General features: G+C 32.9%; 6 protein-coding genes across 6 annotated transcripts; 2 read left to right on the top strand and 4 right to left on the bottom strand.

Moving 5' to 3' along the window:
• Positions 1-1856: 1856 nt before the first annotated feature.
• LOC107923768 (uncharacterized) lies at positions 1857-3073 on the bottom strand. The gene is made up of 3 exons (XM_016853929.2): positions 2420-3073; positions 2166-2338; positions 1857-2071 (listed from the first exon to the last, which is right to left on the bottom strand). Exons 1-3 carry the CDS (start codon positions 2996-2998, stop codon positions 1951-1953), a joined length of 873 nt encoding a protein of 290 aa, XP_016709418.1. The 5' UTR covers positions 2999-3073; the 3' UTR covers positions 1857-1950.
• A 2717-nt stretch (positions 3074-5790) lies between these two features.
• LOC107924364 (zinc finger CCCH domain-containing protein 12) lies at positions 5791-8177 on the top strand. Its single transcript, XM_016854770.2, has 2 exons — positions 5791-7268; positions 7676-8177. Exons 1-2 carry the CDS (start codon positions 6530-6532, stop codon positions 7945-7947), a joined length of 1011 nt encoding a protein of 336 aa, XP_016710259.2. The 5' UTR covers positions 5791-6529; the 3' UTR covers positions 7948-8177.
• A 343-nt stretch (positions 8178-8520) lies between these two features.
• On the top strand, positions 8521-9396 carry LOC107924366 (RING-H2 finger protein ATL29). Its single transcript, XM_016854773.2, has one exon. It carries the CDS (start codon positions 8521-8523, stop codon positions 9394-9396), a length of 876 nt encoding a protein of 291 aa, XP_016710262.2.
• A 317-nt stretch (positions 9397-9713) lies between these two features.
• Positions 9714-10985, bottom strand: LOC107924365 (E3 ubiquitin-protein ligase Os04g0590900). Its single transcript, XM_016854772.2, has one exon. The coding sequence runs from the start codon at positions 10776-10778 to the stop codon at positions 9843-9845; it is 936 nt and encodes a 311-aa protein (XP_016710261.2). The 5' UTR covers positions 10779-10985; the 3' UTR covers positions 9714-9842.
• Positions 10986-12699: 1714 nt separating this feature from the next.
• On the bottom strand, positions 12700-14709 carry LOC107922799 (33 kDa ribonucleoprotein, chloroplastic). The gene is made up of 4 exons (XM_041080545.1): positions 14250-14709; positions 14040-14138; positions 13359-13649; positions 12700-13023 (listed from the first exon to the last, which is right to left on the bottom strand). Exons 1-4 carry the CDS (start codon positions 14607-14609, stop codon positions 12910-12912), a joined length of 864 nt encoding a protein of 287 aa, XP_040936479.1. The 5' UTR covers positions 14610-14709; the 3' UTR covers positions 12700-12909.
• Positions 14710-19141: 4432 nt separating this feature from the next.
• LOC107922752 (protein RGF1 INDUCIBLE TRANSCRIPTION FACTOR 1) lies at positions 19142-20691 on the bottom strand. Its single transcript, XM_016852907.2, has 4 exons — positions 20487-20691; positions 20196-20393; positions 19808-20023; positions 19142-19727 (listed from the first exon to the last, which is right to left on the bottom strand). Exons 1-4 carry the CDS (start codon positions 20487-20489, stop codon positions 19506-19508), a joined length of 639 nt encoding a protein of 212 aa, XP_016708396.1. The 5' UTR covers positions 20490-20691; the 3' UTR covers positions 19142-19505.
• Between the last annotated feature and the right edge of the window lie 5732 nt (positions 20692-26423).

Genomic DNA, 26423 nt, shown 5'->3' with positions numbered 1-26423 from the left:
TAGAAATTGGGTTTGTAAGCTGAACAAATCGCTATATGGATTGAAGCAATCCCCGAGACAGTGGTACACGCGATTTGATAGCTTTATGAGAAGGCAGAAGTACACAAGAAGCAAATATGACAATTGTGTATATTTGCAGAAGCTGCATGACAGATCTTTCATTTATCTACTCTTGTATGTTGATGATATGTTAATCGCTTCGAAGAGCCAAAATGAGATAGATAAGCTGAAGGCTCAGTTGAATCAAGAGTTCGAGATGAAAGATCTAGGTGAGGCCAAGAAGATTCTCGGCATGGAGATAAGTAGAGATAGACCGAGAGGCAAGCTCTGTTTAAATCAGAAGCAATATCTGAAAAAGGTATTACAATGTTTTGGTGTAAATGAAAACACAAAACATGTAAGTACCCCACTTGCTTCTCATTTGAAACTTAGTGCTCAATTATCTCCGAAGACTGAAGATGAAAGAGAATATATGGCGAAAGTCCCATATGCTAATGCAGTTGGGAGTTTGATGTATGCGATGATGTGTACGAGGCCTGACATTTCACAAGCTGTTGGAGTTGTGAGCAGGTATATGCATGATCCTGGAAAAGGACATTGGCAAGCTGTGAAATGGATTCTACGGTATCTTCGAAAAACCGTAGATGTTGGTTTAATTTTTGAACAGGATGAAGCACTTGGTGAGTTTGTAGTTGGATATGTTGATTCCGACTTTGCTGGTGATTTAGATAAACGTCGTTCAACTACGGGGTATCTGTTTACTCTTGCGAAAGCCCCAGTGAGTTGGAAGTCTACCTTACAGTCTACAGTAGCTGTGTCTACTACAGAGGCAGAATATATGGCAGTTACAGAAGCTGTTAAGGAGGCTATTTGGCGTAATGGATTGTTGAAAGACTTAGGAGTTGTTCAAAGTCACATAAGTTTATATTGTGACAGTCAGAGCGCTATTCATTTAGCGAAAAATCAAGTCTATCATTCAAGAACCAAGCATATCGACGTAAGATATCACTTTGTGCGGGAAGTCTTTGAAAAAGGAAAAATTCTACTTCAGAAGATTCCGACAGCAGATAATCCCGCAGATATGATGACCAAGGTGGTAACAACAATCAAGTTTAATCATTGTTTGAACTTGATTAACATCCTGAGAATTGAGCACCTTCAGGTGTATGGCGCTCGAGAGTGCATTTGTAGGCACTACAAAAGATAGCTTTATCGAATTTGGGGAGTTGAAGGAAGTGTGTGAAGATGTGATTATCCTAATCAAATCTTCAAGGTGGAGATTGTTAACATTAATGGGAGACAACATTAATGGCAAACAATACAAAGTGGTGCAAGTTTAGCACCCTAAAGTTGACTTTGAAAAAGTGGCATGGGATAATTTTTTTGGTCCTTGAGATAATGGGCTATTTATTGTTTGGTCCTTAAACCTCAACTATAAATAGGCCTTCTCATTTCTCATTTCAATTCATCCCAACCAATCTTTCTCTCTTAGTTTTCTCTCTTCTCCCATTTGAGAATTCTTAAGGAATTCTATTTGTTTGTAATACTTTGAAGATAGTAAAGTTATCATCTGGTGTTAGTGCCCGAGGACGTAGGTATAATTTACCGAACCTCATTAAAACTCTTGTGTTCTTTCTTGTCCTATTTTTCTTTCAATATTTGAGGGTATAATAGTAGTATTTAATTGTGCTATTAAATTACTATAGAAGGGATATTCTGTCTAAGGAAAGACTTGGTATTTAAGAGATCCATGTGATCCACCTCTCTTTCCTGGGAATTGAACTTTGTGTGATTTTTTAGTACAATAATTTACACGCTTCCGACCCTATTGGAACAACATCTTGTAGCATCATTGATAGCTTAGTAAATAAAGTTAGCATTGATGTAATAGTATTACACAAAAACATTATCTAATGTCTACTTAATTTGAAAGAACCCTTTTTTTTCATTTTAAAATACTGGAACCAGAGGAGCGGAAATTCCAAAAATGTCATCCATTTCGTCTTCTTCATTATCACCATCGTCTTCCTCTGTTTCCCACATGAAATGTGCGTAAGATCCAAGCACCATGCTGCAAAATAATATACACCAAGAAACTGAGTTTGGGTTTTGCAATTATAAGGATATAAAGTGTGAAAAGAGTTTTTTTTTTTTTCTTAGTTTACCAGTCATCGGGAGACGCAGACATGGCTCGGTCGAAGTAAGATCTCGCTCGGCTTTTGTCTCTGTGTCTTTCCCATATTAACTTTGCGTACAATGATAAAACCTCTCCGTCGCCGGGACTCACTAAAATGGCTCTGCCGTAATAATCCTCGGCTCTCTCCGTATCCTTTTCGACCTTCGAAAAACCAAAGAAAATCGGGTTATTTGTTTAAACCTCGTAGTCGATTAATGTTATTGTTGATGTTAAATCTTTTACCTCGTGCAAGAATCTGCCGTAGTTTCTTAAGAGAAGTGAATCGGCGGGATTCAGACTCAACATTCCTCGATAGTAATCGCTGATCTTGCTCTTATGATCGAACGAATCATCTCCGTGATTGCCAGCATGTTTCCCGCCATTTCCTAATCCGTCACCTGAAAAACCGATTTCCACCTTTGGGATACTGGATTCCTGCCAAACCGGCGCGAAACTCGCCGCCCTATCGCTTCCTTTTCCAGTCACCAACGCTCGGAGTTCCCTATCTACTTCGCCGTCCGACGCACACTCTTCCTCCGGTATCCCCGCCGAGATACATCGAGATCCGACGGGAGACCGAGACACTGACCTTGCAATATCGGAATCGGACAACGCTCGCCTTATATGCGGGTGAGTTCCCTTTGGCTTCCGTTTATCCATTGGGGAAAGCAAAGATATTAAAGGAGAGCTAAGGGTTCTCTGATCGGCGGAGTAAATACCGGCGAAGGAACTTTGACGTGAAAGAGAAACCTTCGGTGAAGAAGCGGTGAGAGCCGGTGACGTGACCGGAATCGATCCCCCTCTCAAAATCACAGCTTTCATAGCTGAAGAGCGTTTGTTTCTCGGAAAAAAAAAATGTTTTACAGTTTCAGTTACTGTTTGGCCTTTGAAATGGGAGAGCTTTACGTCGATATAAATAGTTGCATGTTAGAGAGACACGTGGTGAGTGTAGTTGACTTTGAAAATCAAGGATATTTCGACACGTGTAAGAAAACACGTCGGTGCCGGCTTTGCCAAAGAGTGATGACCGGTAGAACCCCACTTTCTTTGTGGGGTCATGAGAAATGGCTGATTCGATTGCGTAAGAAGGTGCTGCCACGTGTTTAGGATAGTTCCGGTTGCATGAAATTTGTAGTTTCTCGAAAATAAAAGGCTTAGTAATGTACATCTTTTTAAAAAATTCGATTTCATCGTCAATTTTTTTTAAAAAAAGTTCAATTATTTTTTAATCAAAATACTAATTAAAAGATTGAGTTTTTAAATATGACACTTAATAATATAATTTACGTATACTTTATTATAATTATTTTTAAATTTTTATATACTTTTTAATTTTATTTTTAAATATTTTATAAATTTTAAATTATTTATTAATATATCATCCAAGATAAATAATTTTATATTAATATAAAATACAAATAAATTATCATATTAACATTTTTAACGCTTTAGTAAATATTCGTTTCTATTTTGATGTGTTAATATGTAAAGAGATGCAACCATAATGTAGGAACATAAATATTTTATGCCATGTTTTAAGTAATTAATTAATTTATATTTATATTATATAATTATATTTTTATAATTTTTAGTTAGTAAAGAACAACATAAAAGTGAAATAATGTTAAAATAACTCAAAAGCGAAATAAAAAAAGTTTAATTAAATTTATTATTTTATTTAAACTAATAAATAATTATACTTAAAAATACTCATCTTAAAAAACATTTTAATTTTAATTTAAAACATTTATTTCAATAAATATTATACAACCACGTTGCAAATGAAATGTAATATAAAGTCCAATCTCAGCCCAAATCACAATCCCTTCCTAACACTTGCCTTGCCGTGGGCTTAAGCCTACTTGGTTTATTTTATTTATTAGGAGTAAATATAAATATTGGAATTTTTCTTAATGAAAAAAAAAAAAGAGGAAAGAAAAAGCTGTTTTTGTTAAAAGAATTCGAGGGGTTGAGTAAGCAAGTTTGGGTATCTTTTAGTTGATTTGAAAGTTGAAAATTTGGATAGTCAAACTCTTTAATTATAATGTTTGGTGAATGTAAGTTTATAAGAATTTATTGAGCTAAAATTCCAAAATAAAAAGCGCTCAGATAAACAACTTTTTTCAACAACTGATTGAGAATGAGATGTGAAATGACATATCTAACCACGCTTATTCAAAAAATACTCCTTATATCCCGTGCCCTTAAACTTAATAGGGGTGTCAAGATACTAGTAGCCTTCATTTTCTTATTTTCACTTTCACCTTTTCAAAGTAAATCTAAAATAAACAAAAAAAAAAATCTACCGTGAATCTATAAAAATCAACATTGTCGCGAGAAATTTTTAATCGAGCCCATTCATCATTTAATTGAAATACGTTATTTGACAAATTTATTCAGAGTATGACATAATTATCACTGATTTACAAACTAAGAACATGATATAATTTATCACTAACAATATAATTTATAATTATATTGATACACTATTAATATTTATCATTTTCTACAAAGGTTAATATTTGCAATTAAGGAACTTAAGAAATTTATTTGTTTAAAATTTCAAAAATATTCACTAATTAATTTCCACAATGGATGTTTTGATTCATTTGTAACAGTGTTTTGTTTCAGTAATTTCACCTAATAAATACTAAAGTATTATAAACAAATAAATAATTAACAAAAAAATGTATCATGCATTTATGTATCATTTTACATATATTAAGTTTCAGCTATCAATTAAGTTTTATTAAACACTTTTGAATAAACAATTAATAAAATCAGTTAATCAAATCAATTCAGCAATTAGCCAATTGTCAAATTATTTGTATGTAAATATTGATTAATATGGATGTTGTAATAAATGATATAATCACAACGAGAATACCAAAAGGAGTTATTCGTGTTCAAGCAAGTTTCAACAATACGATTGTTACTGTTACAGATGTATGTCGTTGGGTAATCTCTTAGTCCTCCGCCTACACTTGTGGATTCAAAGTTACAAGAAGGGGGACCCCTTTTTGCTGCTTAAACTGCAGCGGAAAATGCTATTCGAGCAGTAGTAGACCAAGGTATGCAACGAGCATAAGTTGTGATAAAATGTCTTGGTCTCGGAAGAGATGCAGCATTACAAGCTATTTGTAAAAATGATATACTACTAAGTTTCGTATGAGATGTTGCCCCTATGCCACATAAATTTCAAGAGAAATAAATAATTTAACTTAAATAATGAATACATACTTAAATTTAATAGTCATTAATTTAAAACAAAGGGATTTGTTTTTGTAAAATACCTAAAAATAATAAAATAATCCATCTCCACTTCAATATATTCAAAAATATTGTGAAATACCTAAAAACAAAGAAATTAATAACTTCTATTAAGAAATTGAAGGTTTAATTAAATATTTTAAAAATATTGTGAGATGGATAAAAATTTTCAAAAACTTTAAAAATACTTAATTAAAATTTTCAAAAAAATTAAAAGGCTTAAAGTTCACAAAATATTTCATCCAATCCAAATTGGATTTATATAAACTCAGTATGAAATCCAAAGGAAATACTTTTGTTATTTTTACTGAACTACGATATAATTCAAGTGATGTACTTTAATTTTCCACGAAAATCGGCACGAGAAAAAAAAATCTTTTCTTGAATTGTCTGAGAGAGAAAAATCAATCACTTTTAAGATAAGAAAAGGACAAAAAACTACACACTCAGGAAAAAAAAAATGGGAAGGTAAGCAACAAGTTTACGCATGGTTTCTTTGGCAGTATCAACACTGTTTATCTCTTCTCCAAACTTGCAGTGAGACAGTTCAACAAATTTTCAATCTTTTTCTCCAGAAAAAAAATAAGAAAAAGAAATATCTGAAAAAAATTATTTTGTGTGCTTTGTTGATTTTCTTTTGTTTATGATCTTTAAAAGTACAAATTATCTCTAAATTTCATTCCACATATAAAAGATATATCTATTTCTGTATTTTTCCCACTTTCATTATCCTTAACAAATAATATATTTTTCCAACATGTCTAGACTATTTGTTTTTTTAATTTTAAGGTCGTAGATCTAAATCCAAATCTTTCAACTAAAATTTCCTTTTTCTTCGTTTCTATCTTTGTTTGATCTGTTGTGTTGTCGTCTTGAATATTTTTTGAAATTTTTAGTTCAAATTTAGGTTCTTTAGATGTATACTAAAATACCCATTTCTCAAATCTCTAGGAATCTCACTTTTTAACTTAAATTTTTCTTCCATTTTCATGTAATTTTAGTTTCTGGGTAGTTTCCTCTTCCATGTTTCTTACTTAATTTAGGGTTTTCTTGAAAAAAAAAATTCCTTTCTTTTTTCTACTCATGGATTACAGTAGAGAGAACGTAGTTCATGTAATTCCGACAAATGATAATTGGGTCCCGAATTCAAGTGACCCATCAGTTTGGGCAACAGAAGAAGATTATCGTGTTTGGAACAACCAAGAAACCTCCACCGACACCCTTCTGTCCAATTCCGACCAGGCACCGAACAAGAAACCAAGAAATTCCCAGGATTTAAACACTAGGTCCAGAGCCATAGGCAAGATGTTCTTCAAGACCAAGCTTTGTTGCAAGTTCAAAGCCGGGACTTGTCCTTACATTTCGAATTGCAACTTCGCTCACAGCACAGAAGAGCTCCGCCATCCACCTCCTAACTGGCAAGAAATCGTGGCCGCACACGAAGAAGAGAAAGGGATCCTGTCGGAGCCGAGGGAAGAATTTCAAATCCCATCTTTAGGGTCTACCAGTTTCTCAGGAGAAACACAGAGGTCATATAAAGGAAGGCATTGCAAGAAGTTCTATTCGGAGGAAGGGTGTCCTTACGGTGATAATTGCACCTTTTTGCACGACGAGCAGTCCAAGAATAGAGAGAGTGTAGCTATAAGTTTGGGTCCCGGAGGGTACGGTGGTGGTGGCGCCGGCGGAGGAGGAAATGGTAGTGGTGGTGGGAATGGATCAAATGCAAAGCCGTCTAATTGGAAGACAAGGATTTGTAATAAGTGGGAACTTACTGGTTATTGCCCTTTTGGAAATAAATGCCATTTTGCTCATGGAGCTGCAGGTATGGTTTTATCGATTGCTTGGTTTGCCATTTTCATATAGATTATGGAAAGTATTTATGGGTTTCGATTGTTCGTAATTGGTATTAGTTATTCAGTTAAAAGAAACTAGCATTTAGCAAGGAACAGGATTACTTTTCTTCAATTGTTATGAGTATACAGGGATTGTTTGTTTGGTGGGTATGCTATTGTATACCTAAATGATATTTGAGATTACTCTGGTAGTATGCAATAATTTGTTAAAGCAATCCTCATTTGCAGAACTTTGATCTTTTACTTATGATTTAGCTTAAACCGATGTGTGGGGTGATGCAAACCAGATTAGATGTGTGTGTGTTTTTTCCAGCGTATATAGGGTTATTTTGCTGTGTGTCAAGGATGAATGTATACATATTTCTTCTTATTGCAGAACTACACCGATACAGAGGGGGCCTTGGTGATGCAGAAACTAAGGATACTAATGCTACCCTGCCCGACTCGAAGCAAGGCGGAGGAATGCCTTTGAGAACTCCTTCAGACCCCGCGGCGGCGTCAGTTCCCCAACTTCCGGTTTCAGACGTTTACCACTCACAAAGGACATCGATTGTACTCCAAAGGCCGGGGCAAAGAACTCTTCAGAAATGGAAAGGTCCAGATAAAATCAGTCTAATATATGGTGACTGGATCGATGATATTCAATAAACTCATTTCTTTCGAGTACTGTGACCCAGGACGGTAAACAGCCTTTCTTCGGGGACAATGAATAGTCGATAGGGTCGTGCACGTAGGCCGTGGGGGGTAATCTTTTTTTCTTTTTTTTCTTTTGCTCATTTCATTTCAAAGTCTTTAATGGATCCTTTAGCTTATGTACGAGGGATTTTATTGAATGGCTATAGACTTTGCCCTTGTTATCAAATACCCTTTTTATTTCATTATTTTTGTTTTTTTCTTTAAAAATTGATCTAATTGGTGTGCAACAAATAGTAAAGAGATCAAGGGCTGATATTAAATTAATCACAAAATGGTCCACATCATATTTTCACCGAGGAGGACTCGTTCAATAGCCAAAAATATGATGCATTACCAAGCATTAACTTTCCAAATTAAGCTTACCAATTTTTCATACTCCAAAAACACTTTGACAATGTCGCCTTGCTTTTCTCTTCCCTCTCAACACAACAAAGAAGAAGAATCTATCTCGTTTTTTCTTTCATCAATGCGAAAATACTCGGCCGGAACCATCTATACTCCGGCCACCAATACCCAGTTTATTCAATGTCGACGTCGACGTTTTCTAGTCACGCGCAAGGACCCTCGTCAACTGCCAGCCCGCCATTGGCGATAATTATATCAGTAATTTTGCTTGTTTTGTTTGCCTTTGGTTTTCTCACCATATTCTTTTGTAGGTGCATCCTGCAAAACCTTGTTAGTATGTGGAGTCGACGGCAGAATCCTTCAGGTGCCGTCGATGCTGCCGCAGGTGCAGATATGAGTAATGGCCTCGATCCAGAACTAATACAAGCTTTCCCCACGTTTTATTATTCCACTGTCAAAGAGTTTCGCCGCGAAAAATATGGCCTAGAATGCGCTATTTGCTTAGGAGAGTTCAACGATAACGATATGCTTCGACTTTTGACAATTTGTTGTCATGTTTTCCATAAAGAATGCGTTGATCTATGGCTTGAATCGCATAAAACTTGTCCGTTTTGTCGCGGGGAGCTAGACGAGCCTAGGCAGTCGTTAGACAAATCACCTATAATTGGCCGTAGCAATTCCATGCATGAAATCGGAGCAAGCCGAAGTCCATTACAAGATGCTGTTTGCATCGACATTAGAGAAGACGACGATGACAAGGACACTGTTGGTGAGCGAGAAAATGAAGCACAAACATCTTCTAATACAAGACAAGAACACCGTAGGATCCAAAAATTTTCGAGATGGAATTCAACCGGCCACTCCATACCTAGGACTAGAGAAGAGGATAGATATACTTTGAGATTGCCTGAACATATCAAAAAACAATTTGTAAGGGGACACAAGATTGCAAAAAGTTGTATTACCTTTGGTGAATTCACAAGCCCTTCCGACTACCGGAATCAAGGCTCCGGTAAACCATCGGAGACACTCCAAGGAGACATCGATAAAGTTTAAGTTTTTAGGAACTTTTTTTTTCTTTTATTCTCACAAAAGCTCAATTTTGATATTATGTTAGGAAAATTCTTAATAGAGTTTATATTACAAGTAATATGTGACAATATTTTTCAGTTCTTATCGTTTTTTTTTCTCACAAGAATTTTTATTAATTTGAATTGACAGAACCGAAATATACTTTATTTTTTCAAATTTAAAGTCTCCGCCCATGATATTCATGCACAGTATATTGAATGTGGAAGAAAATTGTGAACAACTTAAACGTGTTTTTCTTTTTTATGATCTAATCAATGAAGCAGAGGCAAATGACAGATAGATAATAAAAAAAGCATTGAGATATCTTTTGATTTTCACAGGATGACAGTGATACAAAATCTCTCTTTATCTCTAGATGATTATACTGCTATGAATATGATTGGATTATGTAAAAAGGGTTTGCTTTAGATTTATAAGGGAATAGAAGGATCTCTTGATCTTCCTTGGTTAGCAAGAAAGAATCTACCACTCGAAAAGGATCGCTTCATTGCAACAGGGTTCATCACACAGTGCAAGACCCTCGTTTTATTGCTATTCTTACTGGCTTCTGTGGATTGTTTCGATGATCCAGCGATAACCGATGCAAACTGGCACGCTTCGTCTTGATTCATAAGCAAAATATCAGCAACTGAAAGTTGGGTTTGATGTAAATGATCCATGGAAACTGATCTTCTCATATGCTGATGACCTTCGTCTCGAATCTCGATCACGGCGTTCCTTCCTTGAGCGTTGCCTACATCATTTGCGGCGGCTGCTACGTTTTCGTCCTGCGAAAGTTCATTGCTGGGAGGGGGTTCCGTCACCGGTGGAGCGCTAACAAAGGTTATACTAGCACGGCACAGAGGGCAATTCGAATGAGAACTAAGCCATGCATCAATGCAATGGATATGGAAAGCATGGCTGCATTTAGGCAAGAGCCTTAAACTTTCGTCTTGTTGGAACTCGTTGAGGCAAACGGAGCAATCCGTTCCTTCGACCGAGTTATCGCCCTTTCTATATTTGCAAACCGTAATGGAGTTGATGAGAGCCTCATCCAAACCGGTAGATGAAGCCTGCCATGGCTCATGAGTAGATGGGTTGTGATTGTCGTCCAACATTTCACCACCACTTCCATGAACCTCTCTCCTCCTCACATTTTTCCCACAATATTTATATATTATGGTATAGTAACTTAGTAGAATAAAAGCACAGGCTAAAATGCCAATGATTGTAATCATAAGAGGGGAGAAATTAGAGGCTGAATCATCATGAGGGAATCCCATAGGAGGTGGAGGAGAGAAGACGATATAACACCATTGTGGACAATACAAGCTACAAAAACCTTGAGAACAGTCTTTGGTGTTCATGTATGGCACCCAGGTTTTTTTTTCTAGGGAAACAAACAGACCCCTTAACAACAAAGACAAAAGCTGGAAGATAGCCCTTTAGATCGATTAGAGAAACCACAGGAAAATAGGATGGTCTAATAAGGATGAAACTAATGCTTTTCCAATTGGACACTACATGTGCAAAAGAGTGCTAACACAGAACAGAGTGCATGGCAATGAAGGGCGCCTCCTTAAATGCATTTCTTCAAGACATAAAAAAGAGTGCTAAAAGCAGCCAAAGCCCAAAGGGGCTGACATGGAAAGCAACATAAGGACAAGAAAGAAAAACATCAAGAGAGGAATACTAAGAGTGTTCTCTTTTGCTTCGTTATTTTTTATCGTTCTTTTTCCTTTTTCTTTAGCTATCTTGTGTGTGACTTTTCATTCCTTGCATTGCAATAAACAATACTAACAAGTGTTGGGTGTAGTGTAAGTTTTTATATTAAGAGTCGAATTATATTTTATTTATCTACTAAAAAAATAACAAATTAATCTCTATATGTTAGATTAAATAGTAAACAGATTGTTTTGTCAAAAAAATTATCCATTTCTATTATTAAAATCTGGTCCCTATACATCGACACGAGATACATGTGACACGCTATGTGTAATTGTTTGGTTTTTAACCACACTAGTTTTTAACAACAGAAATTAATGAAAATTTTAATTAAAATGACCAAATTACTTTTTGATTTAATATATAATGACTAATTTACTCTTTTTTTTAATAAAGGGGACAAAATATAATCTGATTACTAGTACACAGACTTTCATGATACTTTTACCGAATTCAAACACTAGAGATAACCTTATTCGAAAAGATATTTATAAGCCTAAAAAAGATTAAATTTCATAAGTACCTTAATCATATATTAAGAACAGAATTTAAGATAAATTTATTATCCTTACGATTGAAGCAAAGGACTTTAGAGATTTTCCCTACTAAGAACAAAAAAAAGAAAGGCTTAAACACAAGCCAAGCACCTATAGAATGTTTAATCAAGTGACAATTATTTTCTAGGATAATGAAATGACTTACTTTATTGCAGGGCAAAGTTGTTGTCAAAACTTTAAAATATATGCAGTGGATCAATGGATTGGGCAGTTTTTAGTCAAATGAAGAAGCTTTATTGAGTCAAGTGCTATGACCAAGAAACCCTCTTTCTCTCTAACCAAACAGCATAGTTGTGTTACCTTTTCTCTTCTTTTCATTTCTACTTTTTTTTTTTTCAGTGCTGTCTATCTCTCTCCCCAGAATCAGTCCAATAGTCTAAACCCCTTAGTGACCTATTAACTTTAATGATCTTTTTTTGCACATTCCAAAGACCCATTTAGATAAAGTATGAGAATGAGATCATGATATGTTTAATCGATTCTGGTAAGCATGATCATAACAAGAATAATGCTAACTAATAACACGGTAATAATTACCCATTTAGAATATAGATATCTTTTAAGCATTGGCACATTCCACCCAGATATATTATTTGAATTTTAAGTAAATATAGATTAAGAATATATTATGAGAATTTTTTTTTACTTAATTTTGTTAATTAGACTCATTTTGATACTTGAAAGCCTTGAAATTATATTCGAAGATATAACTTGTCAAACTGAACATTAAGCCTATAACATTTGGATCCTCAGCTAGGTAACTAGGTTTGCTTTGATTTTAGTACTTTTTTTATCCACTTTGATACTCGAACTTGACAACTAAGTTTATTTTGATTTCTGAATTTAGCTTCTATCAGTGATGTGATCATATCATCAAAGTTTTACATTTTTCCAAGTTTAGAGACCAGAATGGACTTGATTGCTAAGTTCAAATACCAAAATAGACATAACTACCAAGTTTAGGACCAAAAGTTTACATTAATCCTTTTAATAATCACCAGAGATATAACATAATTCCCATCCAAATGAATTGAATGCGTGTAATATAAATAATAAGTTACACGAAAATTTATCAAGACACAAATAAAAAGAAAATGTAAACATTTAAAGACCACCTGTATAGGCATGTGACAAAACTTTCTAGCTTAAAGTCTCATTTTTGTACACTAATCTCAGAATGATGGAAAGATGAGGTCCAAGTGAACTCAATGCTGATCTAAGCCTCTTCATTTTGATCATCAGGCTCATCCTTCTCGTCTTTCTTTTCACCTCCAGATTCATCATCTTTCCTTTCACTGAATTTTAAACGTATTGGTCGGTCCATCAATTCCTGAAAATAGAAACAGAACAACGAGTTCATTCAAACCGTTTCGTTTTAACAATTATTACAGTCATGCTGACGACGAAGTTACAAAAAATCGAGCAAGAATCATAAAAAGGAGACAATTGAGTGAAGGGAACATCAAACTTATGTCCAAGGCAATTTTATCATACAAAAGAGTTCTACACAAATCACCATCATAAGCCTTAAAACCAGTTTATTTAGCCTGGTAATCATCATATTAGCCATGCATTATGGGCTTTATGATAGTGCCTTCCAAACACAAGCAGAAACGCATAGTGAAAATATATATATACGTGTGTGTATAAATTAAATTTGATTACCTTCCCATCTAGAGTAGAAACAGCAGCTTCAGCTTCCTCCATTGTGGCAAAGGAAACAAAGCCATACCCGGCAGACTGTCCCGACGGGTTAGAAAAAACAACCCTAACTGAAACCGGATTAAAGGCAGAGAAAAATTCTCTGAGGTGAATAGACCTAACTTTCCAAGCAAGATTAGAGACATAAAGCTTATGGCGTGTCTCACGGGAAGGAACGATTGGCTCCGAAGATGGCGGCGAAGGTTTCTTCAGTCTCCTTGAAAACTCTACCCTAATAATTCTCCCCGACACTTCCTGCACCATGAATCATTACTTAAAATATGCATAGTGAGATGATCGAATAATGTGTTCTTCCTTTTTGATATATAAATTTCAGCTCCATGCCTCCATCATGAGCTCATATACAAGGAGGGTAAGTGATAACCCCTCAAACATTTCAAACCAACAATGAACAATCCAATGGCACAGGCTCAAACTGAGTTCAAATGTATCTCTCTCAATTAAAAGAAAAACAGAGGCTAGCTAATTCACAGGACATAATTGAATATCATTAAAAATAACAATCATTTAGTCCAATCTAACAATCAAAGTGTGTAAAAAAAGATAGGAAACAAAATACCCTTTATTCAAACAGACCAAGCAAAAGAGTAAATAAATTTAAAATGAAGAAAAAGAGAAACTTACAAGAAAATCGAGTTTATCGATAGCAGCCTGAGCTTCCTCACCAGAAGCCATTGTGACAAATGCGAAGTTCCTACTTCTCCCATCTTTTTGCTTTATGATCTAAAATGGAATCCGCAAAGCAAACCAAAAAAAAAAAACCGTAATGTAAATAATTTTAATTTGCTTTGGCAAAAGGAGGAAACTTTAGCTTTATAGAGAAGGGCGTATAACCTCAACGTCTTTAACAGTCCCACATTGGCCAAAGAGGTCTTTGATATCAGCAACCGTATAAGACCAAGGCAAATTCAACACAAAAAGCTTCCTTTTCACATTTGATTTCTGGGTTTTATCTGTTTCAGCTTCTAAGCTCACCTCTTGCAGTGTAGAGCAGAGTTGAAAACTCAATTTCTTTTGGGTGCTGATTAATGGCGAGATGGAGATATTGTGGGAAAGTAAAGGAGTAGACTTGGAAATGTGGGAAGTTAAGGAAGAGAGTCCACTGGGTTTGGCATATAAGAGGAATTTAGAGGAAGAAGAAGAAGAAGGGTAACATGAAAAGGATAGTGCTGCTATTGCTTCAACAGTGGCCATTGTTTTTTGAGCTCTGGTTCACAGCGAAAGCAAAGATTTGAGGCTTCGTTTATGGTGGAAAATACCTCCACATACAATTGATGTGGACTGTGGATAAGACTCGGAGGAGCCATTGGAGATTTGGGCTTCATTGTTTCATCATAAACTCAATGTAACAGCAATAGGCCCAAATCTCTAAAACTAGACTAACTCATTTTTGTTTGCAATTTTCAGCTAAATTAATCTCAAAGCCCAATCTCTACTGTTAAAACTTAGAATCCTTATATCGGTGCAAATTGTAGAAAAAAAAAGGTAAAAGTACCATGGAGGTCCTTGTACTAGGAGTCTGGTTGTATTTTTCTCCCCCTACTTAAAATTGGGTAAATTAGTCCCTATACATTAGATCAAAAAGTAAATTAGTCATTTCTATAAAAAATTTCGTCCACTTGTATTGTTAAAAACTAGAATAGATAACCGAATAAACAAACAATGACATGTGACAAGTCATGTGTACCTCATGCTAACGTACGAGAACCAAATTTTAACAATAGAAATGGATGCTTTTTTTAACATAAGGACTAATTTGCTCTTTGATCTAATTTATAGGGACTAATTTATCTTTTTTTTTAGTAGAAAGGGAAAAATGCAATCCAACTCCTAATAAAATAGCCTAATGGTACTTTTACCATGTTAGATGTGGTGGTTATGGTTTTTGAAACCAGATTGATAGTCAAATCCGTTAGATTATCGATTTTTGATACAATTGTCATCCGATTTCAATTAAATTTATAATTAAAAATTTATGAAAATTTTAAAAATATACATTAATAATTTAACCACCAATTTAATCAATTTTTATCTTTTTTCAATCTATTCATATTGATTTAGGAATCTCTTTGAACAAATGTATAGTAAATTTCAATAAATATAGCAATGAATTACACCCTTCTGTGCCCTTATGGAATGATGCAAAAGTGAAATAATTTTGTATTAATTAAAATAAAGAAGAAATTGATTTCCAATCCTAGCCACACACATTCAACGACAGGCTTTATTTAGAAGCCAATTTTATAATCATAAGATAATCAGGGTTTGAAATGGACATGCACCCAAATTTCACAGACACAGACACAGACACAAAAAAAACAAGTTGGCTTACCTAAATCAAGGTGTTTAACATCAAAAATTAATATTAACAACGTGAAAACATCATGATAGTATTATAATAGCTAATATCATTTACATATATTATAAATTATAACACCCTTAAATTTCTCACTTAACAAGAAGAAGTATTTCAACATTAATTTTATTATAAAATTTTATTATATTTGTTCTTTATTTTGTTATTTCAGCGTATTCAAATTCACGTTTCCTTATGCTGATAACAATGTCAATACTAATCAAACTAATACCTAATCAGCATAATGAAGAAGTTATTAATTTTATACAATATTTTTTAATTAATAACTTTTTGGTATTTGTACCTTTAATTAAAATCAGGACTATAATTTAATATCATGATAGTATTATAATAATAGTAGCTAATCTCTTGCAGGTTCAGGTAATTGATTAGATAATTCCAGAAACCCTTGTGCACTGAAGTCCTAAAGTGCCAACACAAAAGCTAAAAAGCCTTGAAAATCCAAATAATGAAGAACAAAGGACTGTTCAGTGTTCCAGAAAATCATATACAATTCCAAAAGGGGTTCCATTTTTATAGGGTTGTGTTCCATATCAACCCTAGCCAGGGTTAAAGATGATGAGGGATTGCATCACAAACAACTTTGGCATTTCTGGCATGTCGATCCGTTCTTATCCACTTAATCAACTTGCATAACATTATTTTAATTGTCTTAGCTACAATCTAATATTTACCCTAATTCATGTCTTTGTCTTCAGCAACTTGGTTTTGGTAATGGATAATCTATACGACTTACTCACGTCAGTATAAAACTATTATTCCCATAATTCAACCCTAATATTATGTTTTATATATATATTAATACAAACAATATTTTTATATCGATATGATAAAAATATTAAATTAATTTAAAATTTTACATATATATAACAAATACACAACATATGTATTTTAATTTATTTTCTTTTTTTATCTGTCGTAATTAAATATTTAATTGAAATAAGGGTTTCTGGCTTTTACAAAGCAAATCAAGGCATTGATCATCATTGACTTCATTGCATACGATTACATGAGAAAATTAATTAGGTAATATTTTGGTGAATTCATACACGGCGAAATTTAATTTAATGCACGAATCAATGTGAAGGAATACGATGCTAAATGGACCTACAATTTGGAAAATTAAAAAGAAAATCATATATAGTGTGCGCATGATAAATATGATAGATACATTTTTGCTAGCCAATAAGCCTCAAATTAGATAAAGATATTATTGAACTCTAAATGACATCATGGCTTAGACAAATTTGAACAATGGCGGGTCCATCTCCATAATCACTTATAGAAACACCCAATTTCATTATTGCATTAAAAGGGCACTAATAGCATCACAAATCATGCATTTCGTGTGTTCAATAGAAAAGCTCGTCAAGTTACTTTATAGTCACTTTTGATCTATTTTTTGAGATATGGATAAATAATATAAAATAAAAGGAAAATAAATTATTAATAATTTTAAAAATTTATAATATGATTATTGAACTATTTGAAAAAGTTTTTATTTAAGTTTTAAGTAACGATTCGGCGATTGGTATAGTGGATTGGTACCCATCAATAAGTAGAAAAACATATATTAATAGATTCAAGTTAATTTGATTGTCTATGTTGAAGATCGAAAAAGAAGCTGTTTGAATTTTAGTTCACAGATTCATGACATTCAAAGATGTTTCATGAAAAAAACTGCATTGTGAAAGAGAAGGGGAAGGAAATCTTTCAATTGGTACAAGCAATATAAATAGAAAAAGTCATACAACAACGATTTTAACAAATCTAATTACTTAATTAAAAACTTTTAAATAATTTAATAATTATTTTGTAATTTCTTAAAATAGAATGACTAATATATTAATTTATTAATTATTTAATGATTTAAGAGTAATTTACCTTAAAATAAAAGAGGTATGGAGATTTCATATCAAAACCAACATGGATCGAATCAAAACTCAAAAGAAAAAAGTTGGTCAAGTGATATTAACCCCATTCACCACTTGCTTTTAAGCTCTTTTTTTTTCCTTCTTGTCAATGATGTGATTATCCTACAATGCCTCCACCCACAATCACTAATAAAATATATTTTTTATGTTTATATATTAGAATATACCTGTTGTCTTCTTGTTGAAGACAAGACAATAGTACTGATACCTGGGGTTCAAATACAATTGTTGATTAATTGAGTTATCCATTTAGAATTTAAGAAAGTTTGAGTAAAAAAATTAGGCTCGAAAAATAGGTTTGAATTTAAACATTCAAGACTGAGTCTGATTCAATCTATTTTTAAATTTATAATATTTTATATTATGCTATTTTTATATATTATGTAATTTATAATAGATTAAAAAATAAACATATATTAAATATATAATATTATTTTAATGTAAATATTAAAATAATATTAAGATAATTATATTAAAAATTTAATAAAATAATTATTAATACTAAAATAAAATAATTACTTTAAAAAATATTTAAAATATAATATTAAGTGACTTAAAATGAATTTAATTTAAATTCATTTTTTTATAAAAATTAATAAATTTAAATAAAATTTTAAACTCATATCTAAGTAAACTTTAAATAAACATAAAATATATTAATTTAATATTTAAACTACACTATAACCATCTCTAAGTTCAAATGTCTAAAACATGAAAGTAAATGCTTTTGAAGTTACTTTGATTTATAGATGAATATGTACTGGATATGTATAAATAATATTTGAAAATGTTATTATGCAATTTTCTTTTCTTTTTTTGAAAAATATGCGATTTTCATTTCATTAATTTTATTTCAAAAAAATTTTTATAAAAGAAATACTGAACCAAATCGCCTTTCAGACACATATCCCTTAAGAAAGCCACATTGACACACAACTAGGGACAAGAGGCAGCTGACCCACTTTGCTGATTCCGAGAATCAGGACATCCGTTACCCCCAACTACATCCCATTGCGACTTGGACACGTGCGCCTTTTTTTTTTTCCTTAAATAAATTTAATGATATTGTGCCGGTTCACTCCAACGGCAAAACGTCGTAGTAGTATTAGGATAACCGTAATGTAAGTTGCCTGAAAAGATTAGAAGAGTCTGTTCCCTCTTGCCCTGATGTCTATAGGCTTACAAAAGTACAATCTTAATCATTATCGATGAATCACATGACATTTATATATTGATTTCAAACTCTTTTAAAATTTAATCAATTTATCTATATCAAGAATTTGATACAAAGTTATGTAAATTTAAGTTGGTTTACATAATTTTGAGCTCAGTCATTGGGGTTTGACTTAAAAATTGGGATATGGATAAAACAAAATTAAAAATCTTCAATAAATAAGCAGACAAAATACGGCTTCTTTAGATTAGAACTCAAAATTCATATATAGGCAAAAGATATAAACACTCCCTTGGAAAAGGAGTACAATACATGATATTTTCCCTGTCTTTCACATTGCTCTTAGTCTTCTTGCCCTAAAACCAGAAAGACCCTATTTACAATTTAGCATTTGCCAAAAACTTATGTCTATAGTCACTCACTTAGAAAAGCTGGCTCATTATCATTATTACTATTTCCACTTCTATATTTTGCTTCTCCTATATATATATCATATAATATACATAATAGTAGAGAGAGGTATGTATGGCGTAACACTAATACTAACACTAACAGGGTAAATATAAAAGGATATAAGCCACTATCTTTTATGGCATTTCTTTGGCTTAATATTCTATGATTAATCCTCCCATTGGTGCTCTGTGGGGAATCCCTTTTCTTCGTTTGGCAGTTCGAGTTGGAGGTGGTGTTGATGGTCTAAAGCTCTGCACTTTGTTGTTAATCTTCTCATGGCAACTGCTACTGTATGAATCCTCAGAGTCTAATGCTGCCATGTTCATACCTGGCTGCCTTTTCTTCTTGTGGAAATTCTTTGATGTTCCAACAATCTGCATACACAACCAACACTTATTTCCCTTATCCTACAATTTCTCACCTAGAAAAAAGAGGAGGGAAAATATATATATACCTTGCAGCCAAGAGAGCAGAAACGGAAGGAATCGACAAGGCTGCGATCACAGACCTCACAAGTGTTGGTAACACCTTTTCCTGGCCTGGGTTGTGGCCTTTCATTAAGAAAAACGATCTTAGCACTGTTGATTATATAAGTTTGGACTCCAGATATGTCTAGGTATTTTTGTATCTCAGATACTCTTATCACATCATGGTATGAAGACCTCCTTATCTGTTAACAAAACAGAGAAAGTGCCGAGAAAATTTAGTCAATGCCTGTTTGGATGCTGAGAAAATTAATAAAGATGCTTGTAAAAAGTACAAACTCAAAATGAAAAAAAAGGGTAAATAGTATTTGGCAAAACTTGAACCATGAAAGCAATTTAAAGGGAAAATTACTGAACCTGGATATAACGATGATCCTTGTGATAAGCTAAGCAGAAAGAACAGAGAGCGCCATTAACGCAATCCAAGCAGAACATATTGCATTCACTCTTGTGAAAATCAACATGATGTTTACACTGAACAAAGAACTGTTCTTTCAGCAAAGGTTTCAACCATGGCGGCCACCTGTTATCTTCTTCATCAGGCCCACCAGCTCCCTAAACAAACAATACCATTCCAATTAATCACACATAACAATGAGGGGGAAAAATGAGTAAAAGCTTAATAGAGAACGTTCAAAAAAAAAAAACCATTATCCTTCTGTTCTTGGGCTTGATTTAACGAACAGTGGTTTCTTTATTTTCGATCGCCAGCTTGAACTAATTTACAAAGGAAACTCAAGAAAAAAAGAGTGGATGCTCTGTTTTTGTTTTTTGGTTTTGAGTGAGAGATTTCGGGAGAGAACTAAAATGTAAAAACAGAGAAGGGGAGGTATGCCGTTCTTATCTAAATAAAAAGAAGTCCACACCGAACCTAAGTCCGAAGCTAAAACCTGGATGTGTTGGGTGCATGGAACCTGCCTCCTTTTTTTTTTTTTAAAGGGAATTTCATTTTCAAACTTGCCCTCATCATATTATTTTTCTTTTATTTTTCTGTAATTATTTGTGGGTTAATATATTTATTTTTTATTTTGGTACTTAAATTTGACAATTAAATTTATTTTGTTCATTTCACTTAAAAAATATAAAAGATTGATGATATAGTATTGACACTCTAAAATCGTTTCATATCATCACTTAAAAAATAATAAATTAAATGACGTAGCATAATTTCAGAATCACATAATCAAATTTTTATATTTTCTCAAATTCAAGAATTTAAATAAATTAATTTACAAAAATTTACAAGTTTTAATGTAAAAATTGCATTTTTTTTATCTTATGAAAGATTATTTGAATGCTTTGATTGCGTCAACATTGGCAATTGATTCAAAGTAGTGCTTTGTGATATTGTACTTAGTTTTTTTGTTTTCTTGTGATGGATTTAACCATCTCTATATATAATGTCCATGTTCTTTGTTTCTACCATTTGGCTCATTTTTTACTAATTTAGTTTGTCTTACTTGGTATTTTCTTTTATTGTAAATAAAATAAATTTTTTAAAAAAATTATGTAATTCACAGAGGTGGTAAGATAAAAAAAATGTTTTAAAAAATTAATATAACAGTAAAATGCACATAATTTCTAAAAAGTGTAATTGGTTATTTATTTTATTTGTGTTTCATAAATTACATGTCCTCTGTCAATTGATGGGCTATCACTAAAGTTTTGTAGTTCAAGGGTGACGTTAGAGGCAATAACCTCCTATAATGGAAGATTTCTCCTTTTAAGTCCTTTAAATTTGATATGGTCAATTTGTATTTTAACATTTAAAACTAATAAAATTATATTTTAACATTCACAAAATTTATAATTTAATTTAGCTAAAAATATCTAATTCCATCCCTGTTATTATTATGTCCACGATGTAATTTGGTGAGGTATAATTACAAAAATATGTGAATAATAAATGAAAGTAAATTTATCGTATGAAATCTGTAAGCTTGACTTAACGTAGCAATGTCCTTTAACGAGGCGTATCTTGACAAAGCTCGGCTTAGTGAAGAATGCTCAACACTTTCAATAATTAGATAATCAATATTTGCACAATTTTTATTTTTATTTACAAAATAAAAGGGGAAGAGTTGTATAAAATAATGGCAAGTGAAGACAAGTTGGATAGAGAATATATATATATATATATATGGGTTAAAAGGCTAGGCTATGTTGAATATAGATGAGACAGGTTGATATTTAATTAAGTTGGCCATAAATAAGGAGTTAGGTTTTTATTTAAAATTTATGCATTTAATAAAGTTGGGGCTCATCCTAAAATATCACCAAAAAGTAAATTCTATTTTATTTAATTTTATTTAATATTTTATTTATAGGTTCTAATCATATTTATTTTTTTATACAATATTAAGAATTATTCATAACCTATTTTCAACTCGTAAATAAAAGGATAATACGCTTCAACATACTCAAATCTATATCTTTCTGTATTGACAACAATATTTATACTAATTTAGTTAATACTCAATTAACAACCCCACTTACTTTTCTAGGAAGAAAATCTGCATTTTTCTTTAGTTTATTTTATTATATATAAATAGATACACATATAATATATAAATTTGATTTGTAGCCTAAAAAACAAAATATCGAATAACTCTTCTCCCAAATAATTTATCTAAATAACTTGTTTGAAAAATGATGTTAAGCATGTGAGTGCAAAATCACCAAAAGCTTAGAAGAAGATCTTTTGGATTAAATTGGGATGCTCATCAAAGATCTTTCATTAGATTTATGTATAATCCTAAAATTGGGAAAGAAGATGGGAATTTTATTTTATTTTCCAAAGAAAGTTTCCAAAATTCGATAATTTTTCTAAATGTGTGTTAAAGATAAGTTGAATTATTAATTTTTAAAAGGGGTCAAAAATGTAAAATTTTATTTGATTTAGGAGAAAAAAATTTAAATTTGATTAGTTTAAAAGGACAATTATATTATCTAATTAAAGAGGCCATGATCCCTACTTATCCCTTATTCCGCTCTTGATTGTCCATAAGAGTGCTTCAACACTACAAATGGTATTTGGAAATACATACCAAAATGATAATAATAACGATAATAAATCTTACTTTTTCATATTAAAAGATATATCTAATTTGATAGGTATTGTATAGAAAAAAAGGATAGATTTGATTAAGAAATAATTTAATTTGTACGAATATATTTTGTTCATTTGACTTTTTAAATAATAAACCTTATTAAATTCTATCTATTTGATATTGATTAGAATAAGGTGTTTTAGTTTTACTAGAATATGGCTTCACAAGCCTATAAATAGATATAATATATTCCTCTTATAATAATTCAAATTCGACATAGTGAATTTTTTTCTCATCTGCCCGTGGTTTTTTCAAGAAAGGGTTTTCACATAAAATTGTGTGTGTTCTTTATTTTATTTTATTTTATTTTCACAAATTGATATCAGAGCTTTCGGATTGTTCATCTCGATCACGGTAATGGTGTCTTTAAAGTATGAAATTCCGCTGTTGAATCGCAAAACCAAATTTGCAATGTGGCAGATTAAGATACAAGCAGTTTTTACACAGATGAATCTGGAGGATGCCCTGCTAGAGATAGATAAGATACCTTCGACATTAACAGATGAAGAGAAGAAGCGTAAGGATCGAAAGGTGTTAACACAATTACATCTGCATTTGTCCAACTAAATTTTGCAGAATGCGATGAAAGAGAAGACCGCCGCTGCATTATGGAAGAGGCTAAAACAAATATGTATGTCGAAAACTCTAACAAGCAAGTTGCATATGAAGCAGCATCTTTATGCTCATTGTTTGGAGGAAGGTGCGTCTGTACACGAACACTTAACAGTGTTTAAAGAAATTTTCTCAAACTTGGAGGCCATGGAGGTATGATAAGGAAGATCTAGGGTTGATTCTACTTTGTTCGTTGCCCCCGTCTTATTGAACCTTTAGAGACACGATTTTACATAGCCGCAAGTCTCTCACAGTTGATGAGGTTTATGATTCTTTGACCTCGTATGATAAGATGAAACATCTTGTGGTTAAACTCAACTCTTAGGGAGAGGGTCTCATTGTTCGTAGGAGACAAGATCGAAATGCTGATGATGATCGTGGAAGGACACAGGAATGAAATCCTCGCGGTAAATCTAAAGGTAGATCAAAATCTTCAAACAAAGGTAAAACTTATAACTTCTGCAAGAAGAAATGGTACATTAAATTTGAGGGCTATAAGCTACAGAACAAGATTAAAAAAAAGGCTGCGAATCAAAAGGCAAAACAACCAGAAAATTTCGGTGAAGCTGATGTTGTAGAAGATTACAGCGATGATGAACTTCTAGTCGCCTCACTCAACAATTCTAAAGTGAGCGAGGAGTGGATACTTAATTCAGGCTGCACCTTCCACATGAGTCCCAATCGGGATTGGTTTACAACTTACAAAACAGTGTTTGAAGGTGTTGTTTTGATGGGAAATAATGCTTCGTGTAAAATCGCAGGTGTTGGAATAATTAAAGTTAAGATGTTTGATGAAGTTGTCAAGACACTTAGTAGCGTACGACATGTTCCAGAATTGAAAAAAAATTAATTTTATTGAGTACTCTTGATTCAAAAGGGTACAGATATACAGCTGAAAGTGGGGTTTTAAAGATTTCCAAAGGTTCCCTTGTTGTGATGAAAGGCAGAGAAAGACTGCCAAGTTATATATTTTGTAGGGTTCTACTGTTATTGGTGATGCAGCTGTCGCTTCCTCTTCCCTGTCAGATGATAATATTACTAAACTTTGACATATGCGCCTAGGGCATATGAGTGAGAATGGCACGGCAGAATTGAGCAAAAGATGACTTATTGATGTGCAAGGAATTTGCAAACTGAATTTCTATAAGCACTGTGTTTTTGCGAAGCAAAAGAGAGTTCGATTCACCAAAGGAATCCATAACACAAAGGGAACGTTGAAGTGTATTCATTCTGATCTGTGGGGGCCATCCATAGTGCCTTCGAGAGGTGGAGCTAATTATATGCTAACCTTTATTGATGATTTTTCTAGAAAAGTTTGGGCGTTCTTCTTGAAGCAAAAAAGCGATATGTTTTCTCATTTAAGTCTTGGAAAATTATGATTGAAAAACAGACGGGAAAACAAATAAAATACCTCCGCACAGACAATAGCTTAGAGTTCTGTTTTAATGAGTTTAATAGATTGTGCAAGTTAGAAGGGACAGAAAAATGGCGTTGCAGAACGAATGAACAGAACGATCATGGAGAAGGTTCGATGTATGTTGTCAAATACCAACTTACCAAAGTCGTTTTGAACCAAAACAGCCTCTACTGTATGTTTTTTTATCAACCGATCCCCATCCGTTGCCATTGAGAAAAAGACTCCGCAATAGGTATGGTCTGGTAATCCTGCAAATTATTTGATTTAAAGATTTTTGGGTGTCCTGCGTATGCTCATGTTGATAATAGAAAATTGGAACCAAGATTTATTAAATGTGTTTTTCTTTATTATAAAGCTGGTGTAAAAAGGTATAAGTTATGGTATCCTGAAAATAGAAAAGTTGTGTTAGCAGAGATATTGTTTTTTTATGAAACTGCTATGCTGCCTAAAGACTCTTCCAATAAATAAAATCAAAGCAGGTTAGATTAATATAGAGTCGACTCCTCAAGTCAGTACAAAAATTAAGAATAGAGTTGCTTCTTCACCACAATACTCTATCGCCAAAAATAGAACTAGAAGAGAAATTAAACCTCCAAAGAAAAATGCCGAGGCTGATTTAGTTGCTTATGTTTTAAATGTGGCTGAAGATATATGTGCAAACTAAGAGCCATCTAATTATTCTGAGGCAGTTAGTTGTGAAGACTCAGAAAAATGGATGTTTGCTATGCAAGAGGAGATGGAATCACTTCACAAAAACAAAACATGGGATCTTGTGAAACTTCCTAAGGGTAAGACGACTGTTCATTGTAAATGGGTGTTTAAAAAGACGACTGTTCGTTGCAAAGGGTTATAGTCAAATTCCAAGAGTGGACTTCACAGATGTATTCTCCCCTGTAGTGAAGCACAGTTCGATTTGAGCTTTGCTTGGTATTGTGGCCATGCATAATTTAGAGCTTGAGCAGTAATGTAAAAACTATATTTTTGCATGGAGAACTTGAAGATGATATTTACAATCAACAATCAAAGGATTTTACAGTCTCAGAAAAAGATGACTATGTTTACTTGCTAAAAAAGTCCCTTTACGGTTTGAAACAGTCACCAAGACAGTGGTACAAGAGGTTTGATTCCTTTATGACTTCTCATGATTTCAAAAGAAGTAGTTTTGACAGTTGTGTTTACTTTAAGAAAAACAGTGATGGTTCTTTTGTGTATCTACTTCTTTATGTTGATGACATGTTGATAGCAATAAAAGATAAAGGATAGATAAGAAAGGTCAAAGCACAACTAAGTGAAGAATTTGAGATGAAAGATTTGGGACCAGCAAAGAAAATACTTGGTATGGAGATTCTCAGAGATAGAAAATCAAGTAAATTGTACCTAAGTCAGAAGGGGTACATTGAGAAAGTTCTTTGCATGTTCAATATGCAGAGTGCTAAGCCTGTTAGT

The sequence above is a fragment of the Gossypium hirsutum genome, chromosome A11, assembly GCF_007990345.1.
Source record: "Gossypium hirsutum isolate 1008001.06 chromosome A11, Gossypium_hirsutum_v2.1, whole genome shotgun sequence".
NCBI classification, from domain to species: Eukaryota; Viridiplantae; Streptophyta; class Magnoliopsida; order Malvales; family Malvaceae; genus Gossypium; species Gossypium hirsutum.
Note: the sequence above shows the minus strand (reverse complement) of the source record. Positions and strands in the feature narration are given on the sequence as shown.

Excerpts from the sequence above, each read along its gene's own strand:
- LOC107924365 (XM_016854772.2), bottom strand. The coding sequence starts at position 10,778 with ATGAACACCAAAGACTGTTCTCAAGGTTTTTGTAGCTTGTATTGTCCA.
- LOC107924366 (XM_016854773.2), top strand. The coding sequence starts at position 8,521 with ATGTCGACGTCGACGTTTTCTAGTCACGCGCAAGGACCCTCGTCAACT.
- LOC107922752 (XM_016852907.2), bottom strand. Across the intron at positions 20,024-20,195 it reads AGGATCATCGTTATATCCAG|ATAAGGAGGTCTTCATACCA; the intron begins GTTCAGTAATTT and ends TTTTGTTAACAG. Across the intron at positions 19,728-19,807 it reads TCTGCTCTCTTGGCTGCAAG|ATTGTTGGAACATCAAAGAA; the intron begins GTATATATATAT and ends TTGTGTATGCAG.
- LOC107924364 (XM_016854770.2), top strand. The coding sequence starts at position 6,530 with ATGGATTACAGTAGAGAGAACGTAGTTCATGTAATTCCGACAAATGAT. Across the intron at positions 7,269-7,675 it reads TTTTGCTCATGGAGCTGCAG|AACTACACCGATACAGAGGG; the intron begins GTATGGTTTTAT and ends TTCTTATTGCAG.
- LOC107922799 (XM_041080545.1), bottom strand. The coding sequence starts at position 14,609 with ATGGCCACTGTTGAAGCAATAGCAGCACTATCCTTTTCATGTTACCCT. Across the intron at positions 14,139-14,249 it reads GGACTGTTAAAGACGTTGAG|ATCATAAAGCAAAAAGATGG; the intron begins GTTATACGCCCT and ends ATTCCATTTTAG. Across the intron at positions 13,024-13,358 it reads TTTCTACTCTAGATGGGAAG|GAATTGATGGACCGACCAAT; the intron begins GTAATCAAATTT and ends TTCTATTTTCAG.
- LOC107923768 (XM_016853929.2), bottom strand. The coding sequence starts at position 2,998 with ATGAAAGCTGTGATTTTGAGAGGGGGATCGATTCCGGTCACGTCACCG. Across the intron at positions 2,339-2,419 it reads ACGGCAGATTCTTGCACGAG|GTCGAAAAGGATACGGAGAG; the intron begins GTAAAAGATTTA and ends GGTTTTTCGAAG. Across the intron at positions 2,072-2,165 it reads TCTGCGTCTCCCGATGACTG|CATGGTGCTTGGATCTTACG; the intron begins GTAAACTAAGAA and ends ATTATTTTGCAG.